Here is a 15,824-nt window from a genome sequence, read left to right as displayed (position 1 = left end):
GAACACCACCTTTTACAAAGCAGAGAGTTGTGCAGACATCTCATTGAAAGAACTTTATTAAGTCAGGTGAAAAAAATTCCAAACAAGTGATTACATTAGAGTGTTCATCAGAAAGGTAGGTTGAACCAAGGGCAAAGGTCCCAAACAGTTTCCATAGGGAACAGCCATCAGCTTTACTCCTTGGAGAACATGTGCTGGATCAGGTCACACACACGGTTGCTGTAGCCAAACTCATTGTCATACCTGCAAATAAGCAGGATTGGAAACCACAAACGATTTAGCCACCAAGTACACCCAGAGTTCAGTTTCCCAAAACGGATGCTTATCGATTGCTTTGTAAAAACCTACACTTTTATGGTAATAATTACAGATGTTTTTAGTCATTCTGAGAATGGCATGATGAGATACCACAAAAACTCACCATGAAACCAGTTTCACAAAGTGATCGTTCAATGCGATGCCAGCGCCAGCGTCAAAGATTGAGGAGCGAGAGTCACCGTTGAAGTCTGTAGACACAACCTGAGCCGAGAGTCATGTACAGTTAGGAGGCATGACCCTTGCAGGTTAGGAGCTAGAGATGAATAACTGACTAACGTTTAGTAATGTGCTGCCATCTGCTGGCTCCTGAGCCGATAAATGTCCCCACAGATGCAACAGTATTTATTTATTGTACCTGGTCTTCTGTGTATCCCAGAATTCCCTTTAATGGTCCATCTGCTGCAGCCTTGACAACCTTTTTGATGTCATCATACTTTGCCTGAATGATGGGACAAATAAATGGGTTGGACTGCAAACTTTCAACCCAAATCTCCAAAGATGGTGCAAAATTCAAGTGTAAAAAAAGAAAAGAAAAGAAAAACATAGAATTCAATTCTGTTCTAAAGTAAGACCATCTTTTGGAGACAAACTGTTCAGATTATCTTTCTAATACTTACTGGCTTTTCCAGACGGACCGTCAGGTCAACAACGGATACGTTGGGGGTGGGGACACGGAAAGCCATACCAGTCAGCTTTCTGTTATAGATTTACGACATGAGTGCCCCTCTAGGCAGCTTTATTATAAATCCATTTTACATTTACTAAAAAGAAATTGGCTGAAAGGAATTCCGTACCCGTTCAGCTCAGGGATCACTTTGCCGACTGCTTTGGCAGCTCCAGTCGAGGCGGGGATGATGTTCTGTGCGGCACCTCGCCCATCTCTCCACATTTTACCTGAAGGCCCATCAACAGTCTTCTGTGTGGCAGTAGTAGCATGGACCGTGCTCTGGATGAGACGATAGATGGAGCTAGTGACACATTTTGCTAATGCATTTAAACCAGGCTCAGGTTTTAGTGTAGAGATACAGATTAGGGCGTAAACCTGTCGATACTGACTTTATTTCAAACAACTAGCCATTTTAAATACTGCAAAAAAGCTGCCAAAAGGGAGCCTTTTTAAATGATCTTCAACAGACTGCCCACGTAGGAGGGAGTACAACAAAAGGTTTAGATATTGCTAAATATTTCCTTTTACCATGAGACCCTCAATGATTCCATAGTTGTCATTGATGACCTTGGCAAGGGGAGCCAGGCAGTTGGTTGTGCAGGAAGCGTTGCTTAAAAGTAAAAAACAAAAAGAAAACATTATTGGTTGTTCTGAAGCTGCATAGTTTTGATTCTTCTCATCAAAATAGATTTGTGACGCATCAAATGAAAAAAAACGGATCCTGTTGAGACTCACCTGACGACCTTCATGGACTTGTCGTACTTGTCCTGGTTGACGCCCATGACGAACATGGGAGCATCAGCGCTTGGAGCAGAGATCACCACCCTCTTTGCGCCGCCTTTCAAGTGAATCTGGAAAATAAAAAAACCCAGGTGGCTTGATGCAACTTAAATTAAGACAACTACATAATCTTGCATCCCCTTCAGAAAAATTTAACACCACCCCACAATTTTTTTTTAATTATACAATCCAGATGTTTTCAAATCATGTTGCCTCATCAACATTTATACCTTTATATCAGCAAAGTGCATTTGAGGAACTTACAGAAGCTTTATCAATGGTGGTGAAAACACCGGTTGACTCCACAACATAGTCTACGGCAGCGCTACCCCATTTGATGTTGGCAGGGTCCTTCCTGTACATTTTTACACCAAGGTCATGCATCATGTCTACCCATCAGGAAGCATACGAAGTCTGTTAAATACTACATACTCATGGAAGACCGAGATCTGCATCTTGCCAATAATCAGCTTGCCGCCATCCGTCTTCACCTCTCCATGCTTCCAGACACCATGAGTGGAGTCGTACTTGAACATGTAGACCTGCAAGACAACTTACAAGTTTAAGACTGCACAGAGATTATTTGGACATTCTTAGATAGCATGCTTGTAGCAGAAAACTGTGTGACATTCATTTATTTTTAAAAGTTGCGCACCATGTAGTCAAGGTCAATAAAAGGGTCATTGATGGCTACAACCTCAACCTTCCCACCAGTGGCTGCAGCCCGGGTCACCAGACGACCGATTCGTCCAAACCTGAAAGGCATTAAAAAGGCAAGAAATATAATAGACAGGATGTGGACTGTAAAAAAGAAAATTGCCTCTGTAAATGCCAAAGGAATAACTGCAACACTAAGTGGTTTTGAGAAAATAGAAATTTAGAATTGGGTCTCAAAATTTGATTGGGCTGCAAAGAATCAGTCAGAGCCTCCACACGGACCAATTATACTTCCAACAGAAAGGATAAAGTTTAGGTTCAAATTCCAAACGCAGACTATAGAGCAACTTTAACAAGTTAGCTACAGTGTTCAGGTGTTCCTCTTGACCAGCAGGTGGCAATGACTGAAAACTATAAAACAGCAGACAGACCATACATGGTCAGCCCACTTTGAAGATAAAGATGTTCACACAAGAAATCAAAAGGGAATTTACTCCTAATATGGGAATCATAAGACTGAGCCTTGAACCGGAGTGAGCAAGAGATGGGATTGCATCACCTACTTCAAACTGTCAGGAAACAAGAGATGCAACTGGATATCATGTCAGAAGAAGAAAATGGTTCAGTAAAATTTCAAATATGGATGTTTCTGAAAATCATAAAATTTAGACAGAAAAAAATTGGTCGAGCAGACAAATCCAATTCTAGTCACCTGCTGATCTCTCAATCAGTTTTAAAATTTGTATTTGCAACACTGATAACCAGGATTTCAGATTTCTCCAGCTACCGATTGGAACATCCTTAAGAAAAGCAGGCTTTTAATTTGATTTTGGAGATTTAAAAACAAATCAAAGGGAGCAAGAATTTTACACTGCTTTCTGCTGAATATTATCAATAAGATCTGAATCAGAAGCTGTTCTTTAGCAGTCTGGGAAGCAAGTAGGGAGTCAGAAGGCCAAACTGGACCATTGCCCATCCTTTGTGTCTGAAGCTGGGCTTTGGCACCCATCCAGCATCAACAAGCTAAATCTCTGAGCAGCAGCTGCTGCTGCTGCTTCACAGAAGACTGAACCCGTTTCAACAATCTCCAAGTCTTGGCAGCATCCATATTCTGCAGCAAGGATGATCTCTGGACCTTAGAGATGTTGGAGTTAAATTTAGACAAGTGGGGAAAATCAAAGGAATGTGACAGCTGAGGGGAAACAGTGACAGAGTCAGTGGAGGGGCCTGGAGGATGCGACTGGAGGGACACCGAGCGTGGAGTCACAACACCAGTGAACTATAAATAGCAAGAGAATAGACTAACCTACTACAACCAGAAGATAAAGGGTCCAACTCAAAATATTACGTTTGGGCAATCGCTGCTGCAATGCCAATTCATATTTACAGATGTCACCATAAAAATAAATAAAAAAAACATCCTGTAGAAAATGTGTACCTTGAATCTACTGAAGGGAAAACCTACAGGCTGGTGAGGGAAAGTCGAAAGCTTTCCAAAATCAGTCGAGCTCAATCTATTTTAAGGTGAACAATTCTTCATTTTAATATACAATCTGGCAATTGGTGTAAAATATGTCTAAATAGTTTGAAAGGTGATGCAAGAATGAAACTTTGCATAAATCTTATCCAGAGGTGAGGGTACTTAATATTTTAGGGGTGGAACCAAAGAAAATTATAATTATTACATAGAATGCTAGGAAACAATTAGTGATTAAACGTTTACACTTATTTTGTAGTAGAAGAGATTTCTATTACCCTGGACACTGGTTTAAAGTACTGAAAGCACAGATTAATATAAGCTAGTTAGCAATAAAGAACCAGAAAGCAAAAAAAAAAAAAAAGCTTCAAACTTGGAATAATTGTATACACAAGTCCAGATAAACTGCCATCTTCTGTGTGTGTGTGTATATATACATTATATATATATAAAACGTTGATGAATTTGAACTGATACGAGTTACAACAATAACTCATTATTGTAACTCATATTACAATAACACTAGTTATCCCTGTGGGATCAATAAAGTATTTTTGAATTGATTTAGAATATAATCTACACAACTGTGTGTGAAAATTTACTGAGAACTCCATCATTTTCCTCTTTTTTTTTCTTTGGCACGGTTGAGTTTTGTTGTATTAAAACTTCTGATTGCTGGACTTATGCCATTTTTCATTGTTTGAGAAAGATGACTTCAGTGCCATCTCCATAGTCTAAGCATGAGACGTTTATTTTCATCAAGGTCATGAAACCGCTTCAAGACTTCAGCCGAGGTTTTATATCCAACTGGTGTTTGATTAATAATTTACACAGAATGCATTTGGTCCAGTCAATTTCGTGCCCTAGTTTGCTTTCTGGATTTTCCATTTCCATCAGTTCAACTCAACACCACCAACATCTATACTACAAGATAACCAACATTCAAAGTACAACCATCACCATGTGTATGCAGGACCTGAAAATAATTGACAAATTTTTGTTATCTATATAATTTATGATTGCAAAACTCAACACTTTTTTCTGAAGACTTAAAAAAAATAAAGATAAAGATATTCGGTTAGCACAGTGGGTACTGACGCAGCGTGTCCCTCTGCATTTCTTGAAACAATTTTCATTTTTCTAAAGATAGTTACTGAATATAGCTTCAACGGTCAGTTACTATGCTAAACAGGTTACTTAGGAACTGTTGCTAAGGCCGTTACATTTTCAAACGGCTCCACCTCTGGGATTGGTGGAAATCTGATGGAGAACATTTATGAGAAGTTTCATGCTTGTACCATCATCGTACTTTTTCTACCAATCGTCCAGACTAGCAGGTTTCTGCACAAAAGTCCGTTTAACTTTAATAGCTTCTTCAAAACCTTCCTGTGGCCGGATTCATGACCATGACAGCGAAAATCTGTGAGATGCAAAAATTTAATATTTCCTATAAAGAGAGCAAAGCCAAATGAGCTCACCCGTTGATTCCAATCTTCACCATTTTTTCTGGTGTGGAATGGCTGCTTCTAAACGGGTGAAAAGTTCAACATGTAATTAATAACTCAGCACGTGATCAGTAAAGTTCGCGTTAACTCAAACAACATCCCGCGTGCTTTACAGTTGCTTCTAGAGAATCTCACAGGGAACAACTTGACTCACCTGTTCCTCCAAGGAACAACGTCAAAGGAGCTTCTATGCAAACAGCGGAAAAATGATTGATATGAAAAACGAGAGCACAGATACCTGAACCGTTAGAAAATGACCCCACGACGGGAGTCACCGGAATTTATACCAGCTGCAATGACCACGCCCCCGAACGATGACGTAGCTATTTACATAAACTACTGAACTAAAGTTTGCCCACAGCATATTTCCGAACCTAAAATTTAAGAACGTGTTCTGTACTATGCGGTGATATAAAAGGCACTGGTGTCAATTTGGACTAAAGCCACTTTTTAAAGCAGAACATGAACCAGGTGACAACTTCAAAATGCTGAAGTTCTTTCAAATTTTTTAATAATCAAATTACTGCTAAAGTTTTTTTTKGGGGGGGAAAGCACTCAAATAAAAATTCAGAAACTTTTATGGGATATTTACCAGGTTACCTGCTTTTCATTACCTTCATTTTTCTGCTATGGACTAACTTACCTTTATTGGACTTTAGTTAAAACTGTAGTAGATAGCTCAGCTTCAGCTACAGGAGCTCACAGTTGGAAAAAAATGTATTTATTTATTTGTGTAGTTAGTTAAATAACTATTTTGCTAACTAGCGAGTTAATTAGCTAGCTAGTTAGGTTAGTTAATTGTAATGATGTCTATACAGGTGAGTATGTAAAAAAAATAATTTGGGCAGCTGCAAGCTTATCCAAGATGCTTTTGCCACAGTACTTACAAACATCTGATCAGTTAACTATATTCTTCCACTGAGATGTACTGGCTGTTTAAAACTGTACATTTTCTGTGTAATAGTCTGAAAGGCACTGAGTGGTCCTTCTGGACCCGAATACTTTTCAGAGTTACTGGGCAGGTGAGATTTGAACTATCTATAAGATCTGTTCATTTAGTGTTTGTTCATTCAGTGTATCCATGACCGGAACTAAAGATGGGGAGATGCCATCACATTTTGTTTTGATAACTTAGAAAGCCTCAACAAAAGCGTACATGTGTGCCATGTTACTCCACGTTATGGTGTAAGTGTGCACATTGGAGGTCACCTAAACTCCAGATTGATAAGGTTATTGTCTTTGGTCAGAGGTCTGTGTCTAATCTTGATGTCTCCCATGATCTACCTCAGCCATGCTTTTTCCAACAAAAGGGGAACCTGGTTGCCATGACAACCCCAGAGGTGAGACAGCTGGTTAATAATTCAAGTCTCGCTCCATCCAGCCTGATATTTGTCTTTCTCCTGCTAAGACTGTATAAACATGGTTATAAAATTCAGCCATGGTCTCACAGCTTGATCAGGAGAACTCAGACATGAGGCTGCTCTTCATCTTTACCTCCCCCCTGTTTTCATCTTTGCTTTCCACTGGGCTAAAGACGAATCTATTGATCTTAGTGATATTTTGTAATATATTCTATCACATGCTGTGGTGCAGTAAGTATCACAGGCTATACTGTACCTCGTTTGTAAGATTGTCTAATGAAATCCTGTGCAAATAACAGCAAGGAACTGTTTTCATTCCTGACATTTGCAAATGATTTCATATTCTTGTAAGCGACCTCGTACAAATAAATAAAAATAACAGTTTGTAAAGTTTGTAGATATTTTTATTCACTTACATATTTATTTGCACATTTCTTATAATCTATTTTCACAACTGTATATTTGACATAAAGCAGTCCACATTTTTCTTTTATTTTTATTGCTTTATTTTATATCTGCTTCCTTTTGCCAGTCACTTTGCTGCTGATACACCCACATTTCCCTTCCGAGGGCCAATAAAGGATAATTCTATTCTTGTATGATATACAAATGTTTAAAGACTTTGAAAGAGCAAAGGCACATTCTTTGCTATACCTTAAAATCTTTAAAAACATTTTTTTTGTATTCTCCAACAATTTTATAGCAGATTTAAAATTATTCATTTTTCTAGTCTCATTTGAGTGGGAGCAGCAGTGGCTGTGGTGATATTGAGCAGGTGGCTCCAGTTCCAGAGCTTCCTGGTTTGAACCCTGTTCCTTCCAACAGATAATTGTGAGTTTCCCCAGGAAATTGAAAGATAATCATGAGGGATGCATCAGAAAGGACATCTGGCTTAAACATCTGCCAAGTCTGTGTGCACGCAGCTGCGGAGCGGGACAGGCTGCTGTGCTGTGTGGACAAAAAGGACAACTCTCATTTAAGTGAATGATGTCTAACTTCACTTTCTACATACAATCCAGCTCTAGAGGTGTTTAAACTGGAATATAAATATGGATACTTATTTGGTAAAACTTTTACGTACAGCATTCACTAACGTAATACAAATCCTTTATTGCTCTTTCCCTGTTTGTTTACAGAAGAAAATTATATTTGCAACAGATTGTTTTATTTTTTGCAGTCAGAATATAATTTTCACTTTCACCTCAAAGAACAAATCTTAATCTAGAAACAAAATGAACAGCATCATGAACATAATTTGTGATTATAAACACGAAAAGAATATAGCTTCCCATTTCGTTTTTATGATGAGGTGATTAAATCCGAGTTGCCGCATCAGGCTCCAACTGTCTTTGCAAGTGACCTTTTCTAAATTACTGTAAGCTGATGACACTTATGACATTTGCTGTATTTTTGTTTATGAAAGAATGAATTTGACAGTGGGGGTGGAAGACAGTAAGAGACAGACATGCTGCAAAGGTCAAGTAACAGATTTAAACTCGGATGACGGAAAGGCGGCTGGAACCTGCTGAGGCACCAGGACCAGAACTCAGCAGTGTTGGGCCCTTTTTCTGCATGTTTAACACAACAACAGTTAGAGGCTTAATTGTGTTTTACATAGTTATAAAATATTTATTTCAAAATGGTAGGTTTTCTGGTATAATATTATAGCATTAAATGACTAAAAATAATAATGCTAATAATGCTTTCTACTTAATTGACACTTAAAAGAACTAAATAACTCTAAGGATACAAAGAATACAAATACAATACTTATTTCCCCTTTGTCCTAAATTAAATACATACCTTATGTGATGGAAATGGAGAACATCCGCTTCAAAACGACACTTTAACACAGTTGGTAACATAACCAAACAGATGGATTTAAAATTACTTCTGCTGTCTTTATGAACACAAGTCAGACTGCATCATTTCACAGTGTCGCCTCTTTGTACTTATAGCAAAAATGGAAAATATATCATGTTCTGGGCTTAGTTCAGTTCCTCTGACCATTTTGAACAAAATAATAAAACATTCATGCAACAGATTGAAGTTAAAACACGAGAAGCCTTTTTGATTACCATATGGTGCCCTCTAGTGAGTAAGTAAATAACCTGCTGAGCACGTCATAAGAAAATTTTGTAAAAACTCCAATAATTCTTATTTGGAAGTTTTTGAGAACTTTTTGAAGGCACTTGTCTTCGCTTTCTTTTTTTCATATGTAAAGAAATCAGATATTAACTTGTTTTGCTTGTTCGTTCAGTGTCTTGTTAATTAGGAATCACTGAAATAAAAAAGGATCAAAAAAGTTAAAAGAGGTTAGAGAGAACAACCTGATTTGAAATTTGTTTATAAACCTTTTGAGGAAAGTAAAGATACTTTGATGCAATTTGTACTCTCAGATTTTATAAGCTAATATTTCCTATTGCAGTATTTTTAACGGTGATGCTGATTATTCCTATTTTTTATTTTACATTTAATTAAAGCCTGTATTTAAGAAATATGTCAGTTTTTGTGTCCTCTGCTGACCTTTAGAGGGCACCAAAAACCCAAAAGGTAAATGTATTTCTATCCCCTTCTGTGGGTTAAATTTTCAGATTGTTTAGTAAATACCTTTTTCTCTCCCAAGGAATTAGCACAAAATGATCCATTTCATTTAATTGACTTGATAATATAATTATGTGAATTGGAAAAGTCATTTGTTATGAAGTGGCACTATTTAAATAAACTTTGCTGAACTGAATGTTGTCTCTTGCATAAGCAGTTTCAGATTTAGTCCTCAGGACTCATGTTTTTACTTTAAACTTGGACCAGAATTACATGAGCAGAATAAAATGGTTTCTACATATTACAATACTAATCCAACCAAGTAGAAAAATTAGATAAACTCCCAAAATACCCAAATCCATGAGCGCTCACAAAGGTTTGTCTGAACATTGCTAATAAACAGTTTGGTGTGGCACATTCATCTTTAGGTGTCACTTTAGCAGTAATGAAGTCTCAGTGTAATTTCCCAAAAGCTCTGTGGGCCAAACATGCTTTATGTGAGCACAAATGTAACTAAAGATAAATTAACAGTCTGCCCAGCTGGGCTAAACAAGAGGCTAGATCAGTTTTGTAATTATCTCATTAAATAAAGTCTTGGTTGACAGCCGCCCCCCTCCTGCAAACCTCAGTTTTAACCCACCTTTCCCCCTGCAGGATTAGGCCATCATTCTTCATCGAGCTGCAGCCTCTGCCTCCGTGTCTGCCTCTGTCTTGGCTGGAGCGACTAAATCTAAGAGCTCTCCTGGCAGGCGGAGAACGTGTCGACCTTGTCTCGTCCTCTGTTACAGGAAGGAGGCTCTAATCAGCTCTGCAGAGAGGATGTGGGGATAACTGGCAGGAAACCAGGTGAGAGGAGGTAAATGAGATGTTGCTGTTGAAGGCTGGGGCAGGACCATGAGGGATTTTACATTCATAATTCATTCAGTCAGCTAGTTTGTTAGCCTACCTTGTATACGCAGCAGTAAGTGTGACATTTGTAAAGTTAGAGAATGACATTTAAAGAAAAGACTTCCCAGATAAATAAGGTGAAAAAAAGCAGAGAAAAATTATCAGTACAGATTAGTCAAAGTTTCTTGCAATGCTCCATCCTCTCACCAACACAAAGTAACTCCTAATGGTGATGTGAAAAGAAAATTGTGCATGATTTTTAGACAGTGTTAAGGTGAAAAATCCAAAATATGGGGTAGAACAACTTTTTGCTTTATTGCAACTACAAATTTCAGGGACAGATCTGTACCAGATTTGCACAGTCACATCTTTCTGCAGCCTCTGGTAGGTTTTCTTATACGATTCTCCTAAATTTGGCTCCATCTCCAAAGTGTGATGCTGCCACCAAAGTGTTTCACTGTGGGGATAATGGTCAGATGCAGTGTTGTTTTAGTGCCAAAATCAATAAGAATAATAACTTATTATTTTTTCATGACAGCAAATAATAAATAAATGAGCACCTTCTTTCGCATTTTCTGTATCCCATGTATATCTAGTAGTGGACTACAAATGGAATGTATTATATTTCACTTAAAACAACAGCTTCATTCTTTCCTTCTATGAAAACCAGATCTAATAAATGATAAGTGCCCATCATGCTAAATTCTCCCACCTATATGCTCTTGGGTTCCTCCCTTGGCCTTCATGACTTTTACTAATACACAGTAAAAAAAAAAATTCCGTAAAAAAATAGGAAAATGTCCTGGTAATTTTCTGCCAGTACATTCTGTTTTTTTACAGAATTTCCAGCAGAATTTTTTCTGTAATTTAACAGATTTTTTTCCCATAATTTAACAGCTTTTATATGTTAAATTTTAAACAGAAATATGGGCTGCTGACACTGTACTACTGTTGGTGTCGAGCTCTCAGTTAAACAGAAAAAGCTGGAAGACATTAGGTTCTGTCTATTGTTTACGTTTCCTCACCGTACAGAACAAATGTGTTCGAGTGGGTCGTTTACAACCCATGAAATATGGAGCGGCAGCATCATTTCTTTGGGATCATCCTTTATTCTACTTTTATGCTAACGTGTAAAATTATTAAACTAAAATTATTTCTCGTAGCTCTTCTCCAAGCAGGCAAAATTTCTTGTCACAATTTACAACAGCAGCAGCAGCAAATGTTTGTAAGTTACATTTTACTTTTAAGATATTTTTAATCAAGTATGATTCAAAATTTTAAACCTGATAGAATGGTGAAAAATCCTACTTAAATTAATGATTTTAATATAACATTGTCAATCTAAACTTAATATTTAGCCATTAAAATCCGTGGTTTTAATCCCTAGCCTCCTGAAATATACCCTTCTGAAGTCCGTCATGGCGCCTCGAATGATTAAGTGATGGAGTTGCAAAGGGTTAATAGTTTGAGTCATGCAGAACTCATTTGACTGTTTCCATAGCAATGATCAGAAGTAGTTCCCCCAGAACTACAGTGAGCTCATTGTAGCTATGACCTCGTCTATGACGTAGATCAAATAACATCTGAGGTTATGAATGCTTGGATCTCAAAACAGGAGGTTATATCCAAGCATCTCTTTGATAGTTAGCACGGTGTTGGACAAGTATTTTCACAATGCAACAGATCGGATTCACCACCATGTTTTTTCCCATGACTTTTGGAGGTTATTTGATCACGACAGGAGTGAGAAAACTTTTCAACAAGATACTTCCTGGGATCACTTTTGACATCAGTAGTTACAAGGATGAGAATGAGTATGATGAATTCGACGCATACCTCTTCAAACCTTCCCCCACTGTGAAGCAAACTTCACAGCAAGCTGCCCCAGCTTGCCCCATTTAGAGCCTCAGAGTCAGGACAGACCTCTGAGAGGGGACCTGCCTCCGAGTCGGGACCTGTCTCCTAGTCGGGACCTGCCTCCGAGTCGGGACCTGCCCCAGTTGGGGCAGCTTGCTGTGTAGAGCAGACTTCCTTGGCTGAGGACGTTTGCTCTAAAAAGAAGAGACCGGACACTGAAACCTTACCCTATGTCATGCATAAAAGGGCAAGAAAAAAGAATATCTACCATGTTCGATTTGAAGATCAGCACAAACATCAGGCTAGAAATTCTTGTTGTCCGTCATATTGAGTGACAGCATCTTACATCTGGCGCACTCCCCCTGATTTTTAGAATGGCAGAGAACTTAGCATGTTATTTCCCCTGGGTTTTGGTATTGGATATTTGATTTCATCAGGAATGAGGAACAGTTTTGACAAACTACTTTCTGTTAGCATTTTGGAAAAAAGTAGCTCTCAGGACGAGTGCACTCTCTCGGTTTCAGACGTGGAACAGAAGACGAAAGGAGAGTTATGGTGCAAAAAGTTTTTTGGAGATTGATTTACAATTCTAGTTACAGATCTACCTGTGGGGCTTACAATAGGAAGCACACCAAATCTGTCCAGAGAAAGCTTGCTCCAAAAATCTGGAAAGAAGTCAAGGACATAGATTTTGTCTTTTATGAGAAAATGGGAAAAAAAGTCTGCCGAGATATCTTGCAACTTCTCTGGGGAAATGAAGATGCAGTTAGAGCCTCAGAATCAGGACAGACCTCTGAGACGGGACCTGCGTCAGAGTCAGGACCTGCCTCAGAGTCAGGAACTGCCTCGTGTCTGGACAGATGTCTGAGTCGGGACCTGTCTCAGAGTCAAGACCTTTCTCAGAATCAGGACCTGACTCAGAGTCAGGACATGTCTGAGAGTTATGACCAGTCTCAGAGTCAGGACCCGTCTCTCAGGACAGACCTCTGCGACGGGACCTGCCTCAGAGTCAGGACAGACCTCTGAGACCGGGACCTGCGTCAGAGTCAGGACCTGCCTCCGAGTCTGGACAGATCTCCCGAGTCTGGACAGATGTCTAAGTCAGGACCTGTCTCAGACTCACAACAGACCTCTGAGTCCTCATGCCTAATGGTATTTTCAGGATTTTTTCTCACCAACAGAGTGACACCTGGTCAGAAGTGTCAAAACTGGATGCGTTTCCTCAGCAGAACTTTGCAACCTACCGGAGCGGATGATTATGGCCTTAAGAGTGCTTACAAGTTTTCAATCTGAGAATACCGGAAACCTTTAGTCATCCGCTGTTACAGTCAGAGCAAGGTGGGTATAACATACCGAAGAGTCAGAATGGCGGGTAGACGGAATGGTGGCGGACTGGGGGACTAGAAGAGGTTCGAAGAAGAAGGAGAGTTGGGGGGTGGGGGAAGAGAAGAAGGACGGGTGCGAAGAAGAGACACTGAGGGGGGGCTACTGTACCATGAGAGGTACACTAGCCCCCCGTCAATGTAGAGGTAGATGTGAGGGGTCAAAGAGGGTGGGGCCGGTCTAGCGTACCGTTAAGTGCTGGGGGGGTGGACGGACGGCGTATTGCACGAAGGGGGAGGAGGTCTGGCTGTAGGAGGGGGCGAAGGAGAGACGTTAATCCACCGATCCACCTATAAATGCTATTTTATTTATATAATTAGGGCTATTGTAAACAAATATTTTGGTTATCGTGTAATCTATCGATTATTCTTATGATTAATCGAGTAATTTTTAAAAAAATTGACAAAATAAAGTATTGGTAAATCTGGCATAACAGCAGTGTTATTATCGGATATCAATATCAGTCCAATTTTTCATTTCTGAGCTTCAGTTTTCTAAACTACAAAAAAGTAACATGTAATAATAACAACTCGCTTTCTAAGTTAACCTGAAAAAAGTTATACAAAAATCTAAAATTAACTTCAATTTAATAAAAAGAGGCAGGCTCACAAATACGCTTATTAAAAATGTCTATAATCCAGCTTAGTTTATGTAGTCAGTCAGTTTAATAGATGAACTCTCACGTTGCCCCATACATGTCAAACTTTGAGTTTGAGAATATGGGAAATGTCGCCTGACGTGGTGGTGGTGGTGGTGGGCCATAATTTAACAGTTTGCATACGTTAAATTACGGGAGAAAAAAATTTTAAATTACGGAAAACTTCTGAAATTCCGTAAAAAACGAGAAAATGTATTGGCAGAAAGTTACCAGTACATTTCCGATTTTTTATGGAAAAAAATTGAAATACTGTTAAATTACAGGAAACTTCTGACAGAAATTTGGTTTAAAAAAAAAAACACTGAAAATATCCTGGCAGTTACCAGGACATTTACTGTACTTTTTATTTTTCAGAATTTCCATCAAAATATTTTCCATAATTTAAGTTTTTATGTCAAATTTACCAATATTTTGTTAACCCAAAACTGAAATTCTGTCTTTTTACTGTCTATGATATATTCAAAATAAAAATAAAAAAACCTTGGACATTTCCAAATACTTTTGTCTTCCAAACCATTGAAGTCTGTATTGTATACCATATATTAATTATAGTGCAAAATATATTAAAGTTAATGTATTTAGTATTTTCTTAGCATAATTTTGAAACAAAACTCAATTCTAAGTCTACAGGAAATGTAGTTGTAGAACACAAAACAGTTTGAAAGTAGCTCAGGCAAAGTGATATAAAAATGAAACCATTCGACAAACAATTTGCAGATTTTATTTTGCAATTTAAGACCATAAATTGACGTCATCTAGTCTTTATAACTAACCTTTGCTATTATATCCTCCTGACTACCAGGAAAAAAAATATTGTCCAATCACCATTTTTTTTTAATTCCACAATCTTTGTAAGGTAATTGGAATACTGAAAACATTTTTTTGGGGAAAAAAGTTTTTATTTTTGAAATATGATGTGTCCACTGCAGTGGACATCAGAACCCCATACATTTGAATTTGAAACTTGATGGCAACCAGTTTTTTCCCAAAGAAAATATCCAAACATCAACATAAGAATGAATTTCACATTGACAAAACTGAGCACTGTTGACTAGCAAGAAGGTTCTGGGTTCGATTCCCGGCCAGGGGTCTTTCTGCATAGAGTTTGCAAGTTCTCCTTGCGTATGGTGGGTTTTCTCCGGATTCTCCAGCTTCCTCCCACAGTCCACAAACATGACTGTCAGGTTAATTGGCCTCTCCAAATTCTCCCTAGGTGTGAGTGTGCATGGTTGTTTGCCTGTGTTGCCCTGCGACAGATTGGCGACCTGTCCAGGGTGACCCCGCCTCTTGCCCGGTAMGTTAGCTGGAGATAGGCACCAGCAACCCTCCCAACCCCACTAAGGGACAATGGTGTACAGAAAATGGATGGATGGATTGGTGGGAGGATGGATGGATTGGTGGGAGGATGGATGATGGATGGATGACAGATGGGTTGGTGGGAGGATGGATGGATGGGTGGGTGGACAGATGGGTGGGTGGACAGATGGGTTGGTGGGAGGATGGATCAGTGAGTGGGTGGATGGATAAATGAATGGGTGGGTGGATGGATGAATTAATGAGTGGGTGGGTGGATGTATGGATGRATGGGTGGGTGGATGTATGGATGAATGAGTGGGTGGAGGGATGGATGAATGAAGGGGGTGGATGGATGAATGGATTCATAAATCCACCCGTTTTCATGTGTGAACTGTGGAAAACGTTTTAGGCAAAAACTAGACTTAACTCGGCG

General features: G+C 38.9%; 1 protein-coding gene and 1 long non-coding RNA gene across 3 annotated transcripts in view; one reads left to right on the top strand and one right to left on the bottom strand.

The window, feature by feature from the left end:
* Window positions 1-38: 38 nt before the first annotated feature.
* Window positions 39-5,670, bottom strand: LOC103472843 (glyceraldehyde-3-phosphate dehydrogenase-like). The gene is made up of 12 exons (XM_008422681.1): window positions 5,559-5,670; window positions 5,378-5,425; window positions 2,421-2,520; window positions 2,198-2,307; window positions 2,030-2,120; window positions 1,721-1,836; window positions 1,514-1,595; window positions 1,113-1,264; window positions 936-1,014; window positions 674-757; window positions 422-519; window positions 39-243 (listed from the first exon to the last, which is right to left on the bottom strand). Exons 2-12 carry the CDS (start codon window positions 5,398-5,400, stop codon window positions 174-176), a joined length of 1,005 nt encoding a protein of 334 aa, XP_008420903.1. The 5' UTR covers window positions 5,401-5,425; window positions 5,559-5,670; the 3' UTR covers window positions 39-173.
* Window positions 4,549-15,824, top strand: part of LOC103472842 (uncharacterized) — an 18,443-nt gene continuing 7,167 nt past the window's right edge. The window contains exons 1-2 of one of the 2 annotated variants that reach the window (XR_534936.2): window positions 4,549-5,321; window positions 9,964-10,165. This is a non-coding gene — a long non-coding RNA (uncharacterized LOC103472842). The remainder of the gene's footprint in view (window positions 5,322-9,963; window positions 10,166-15,824) is intronic. The other variant, XR_534935.2, reaches the window with a different exon arrangement.

Source organism: Poecilia reticulata, linkage group LG11 (genome assembly GCF_000633615.1).
Source record: "Poecilia reticulata strain Guanapo linkage group LG11, Guppy_female_1.0+MT, whole genome shotgun sequence".
Classification (NCBI taxonomy): Eukaryota; Metazoa; Chordata; class Actinopteri; order Cyprinodontiformes; family Poeciliidae; genus Poecilia; species Poecilia reticulata.
Note: the sequence above shows the minus strand (reverse complement) of the source record. Positions and strands in the feature narration are given on the sequence as shown.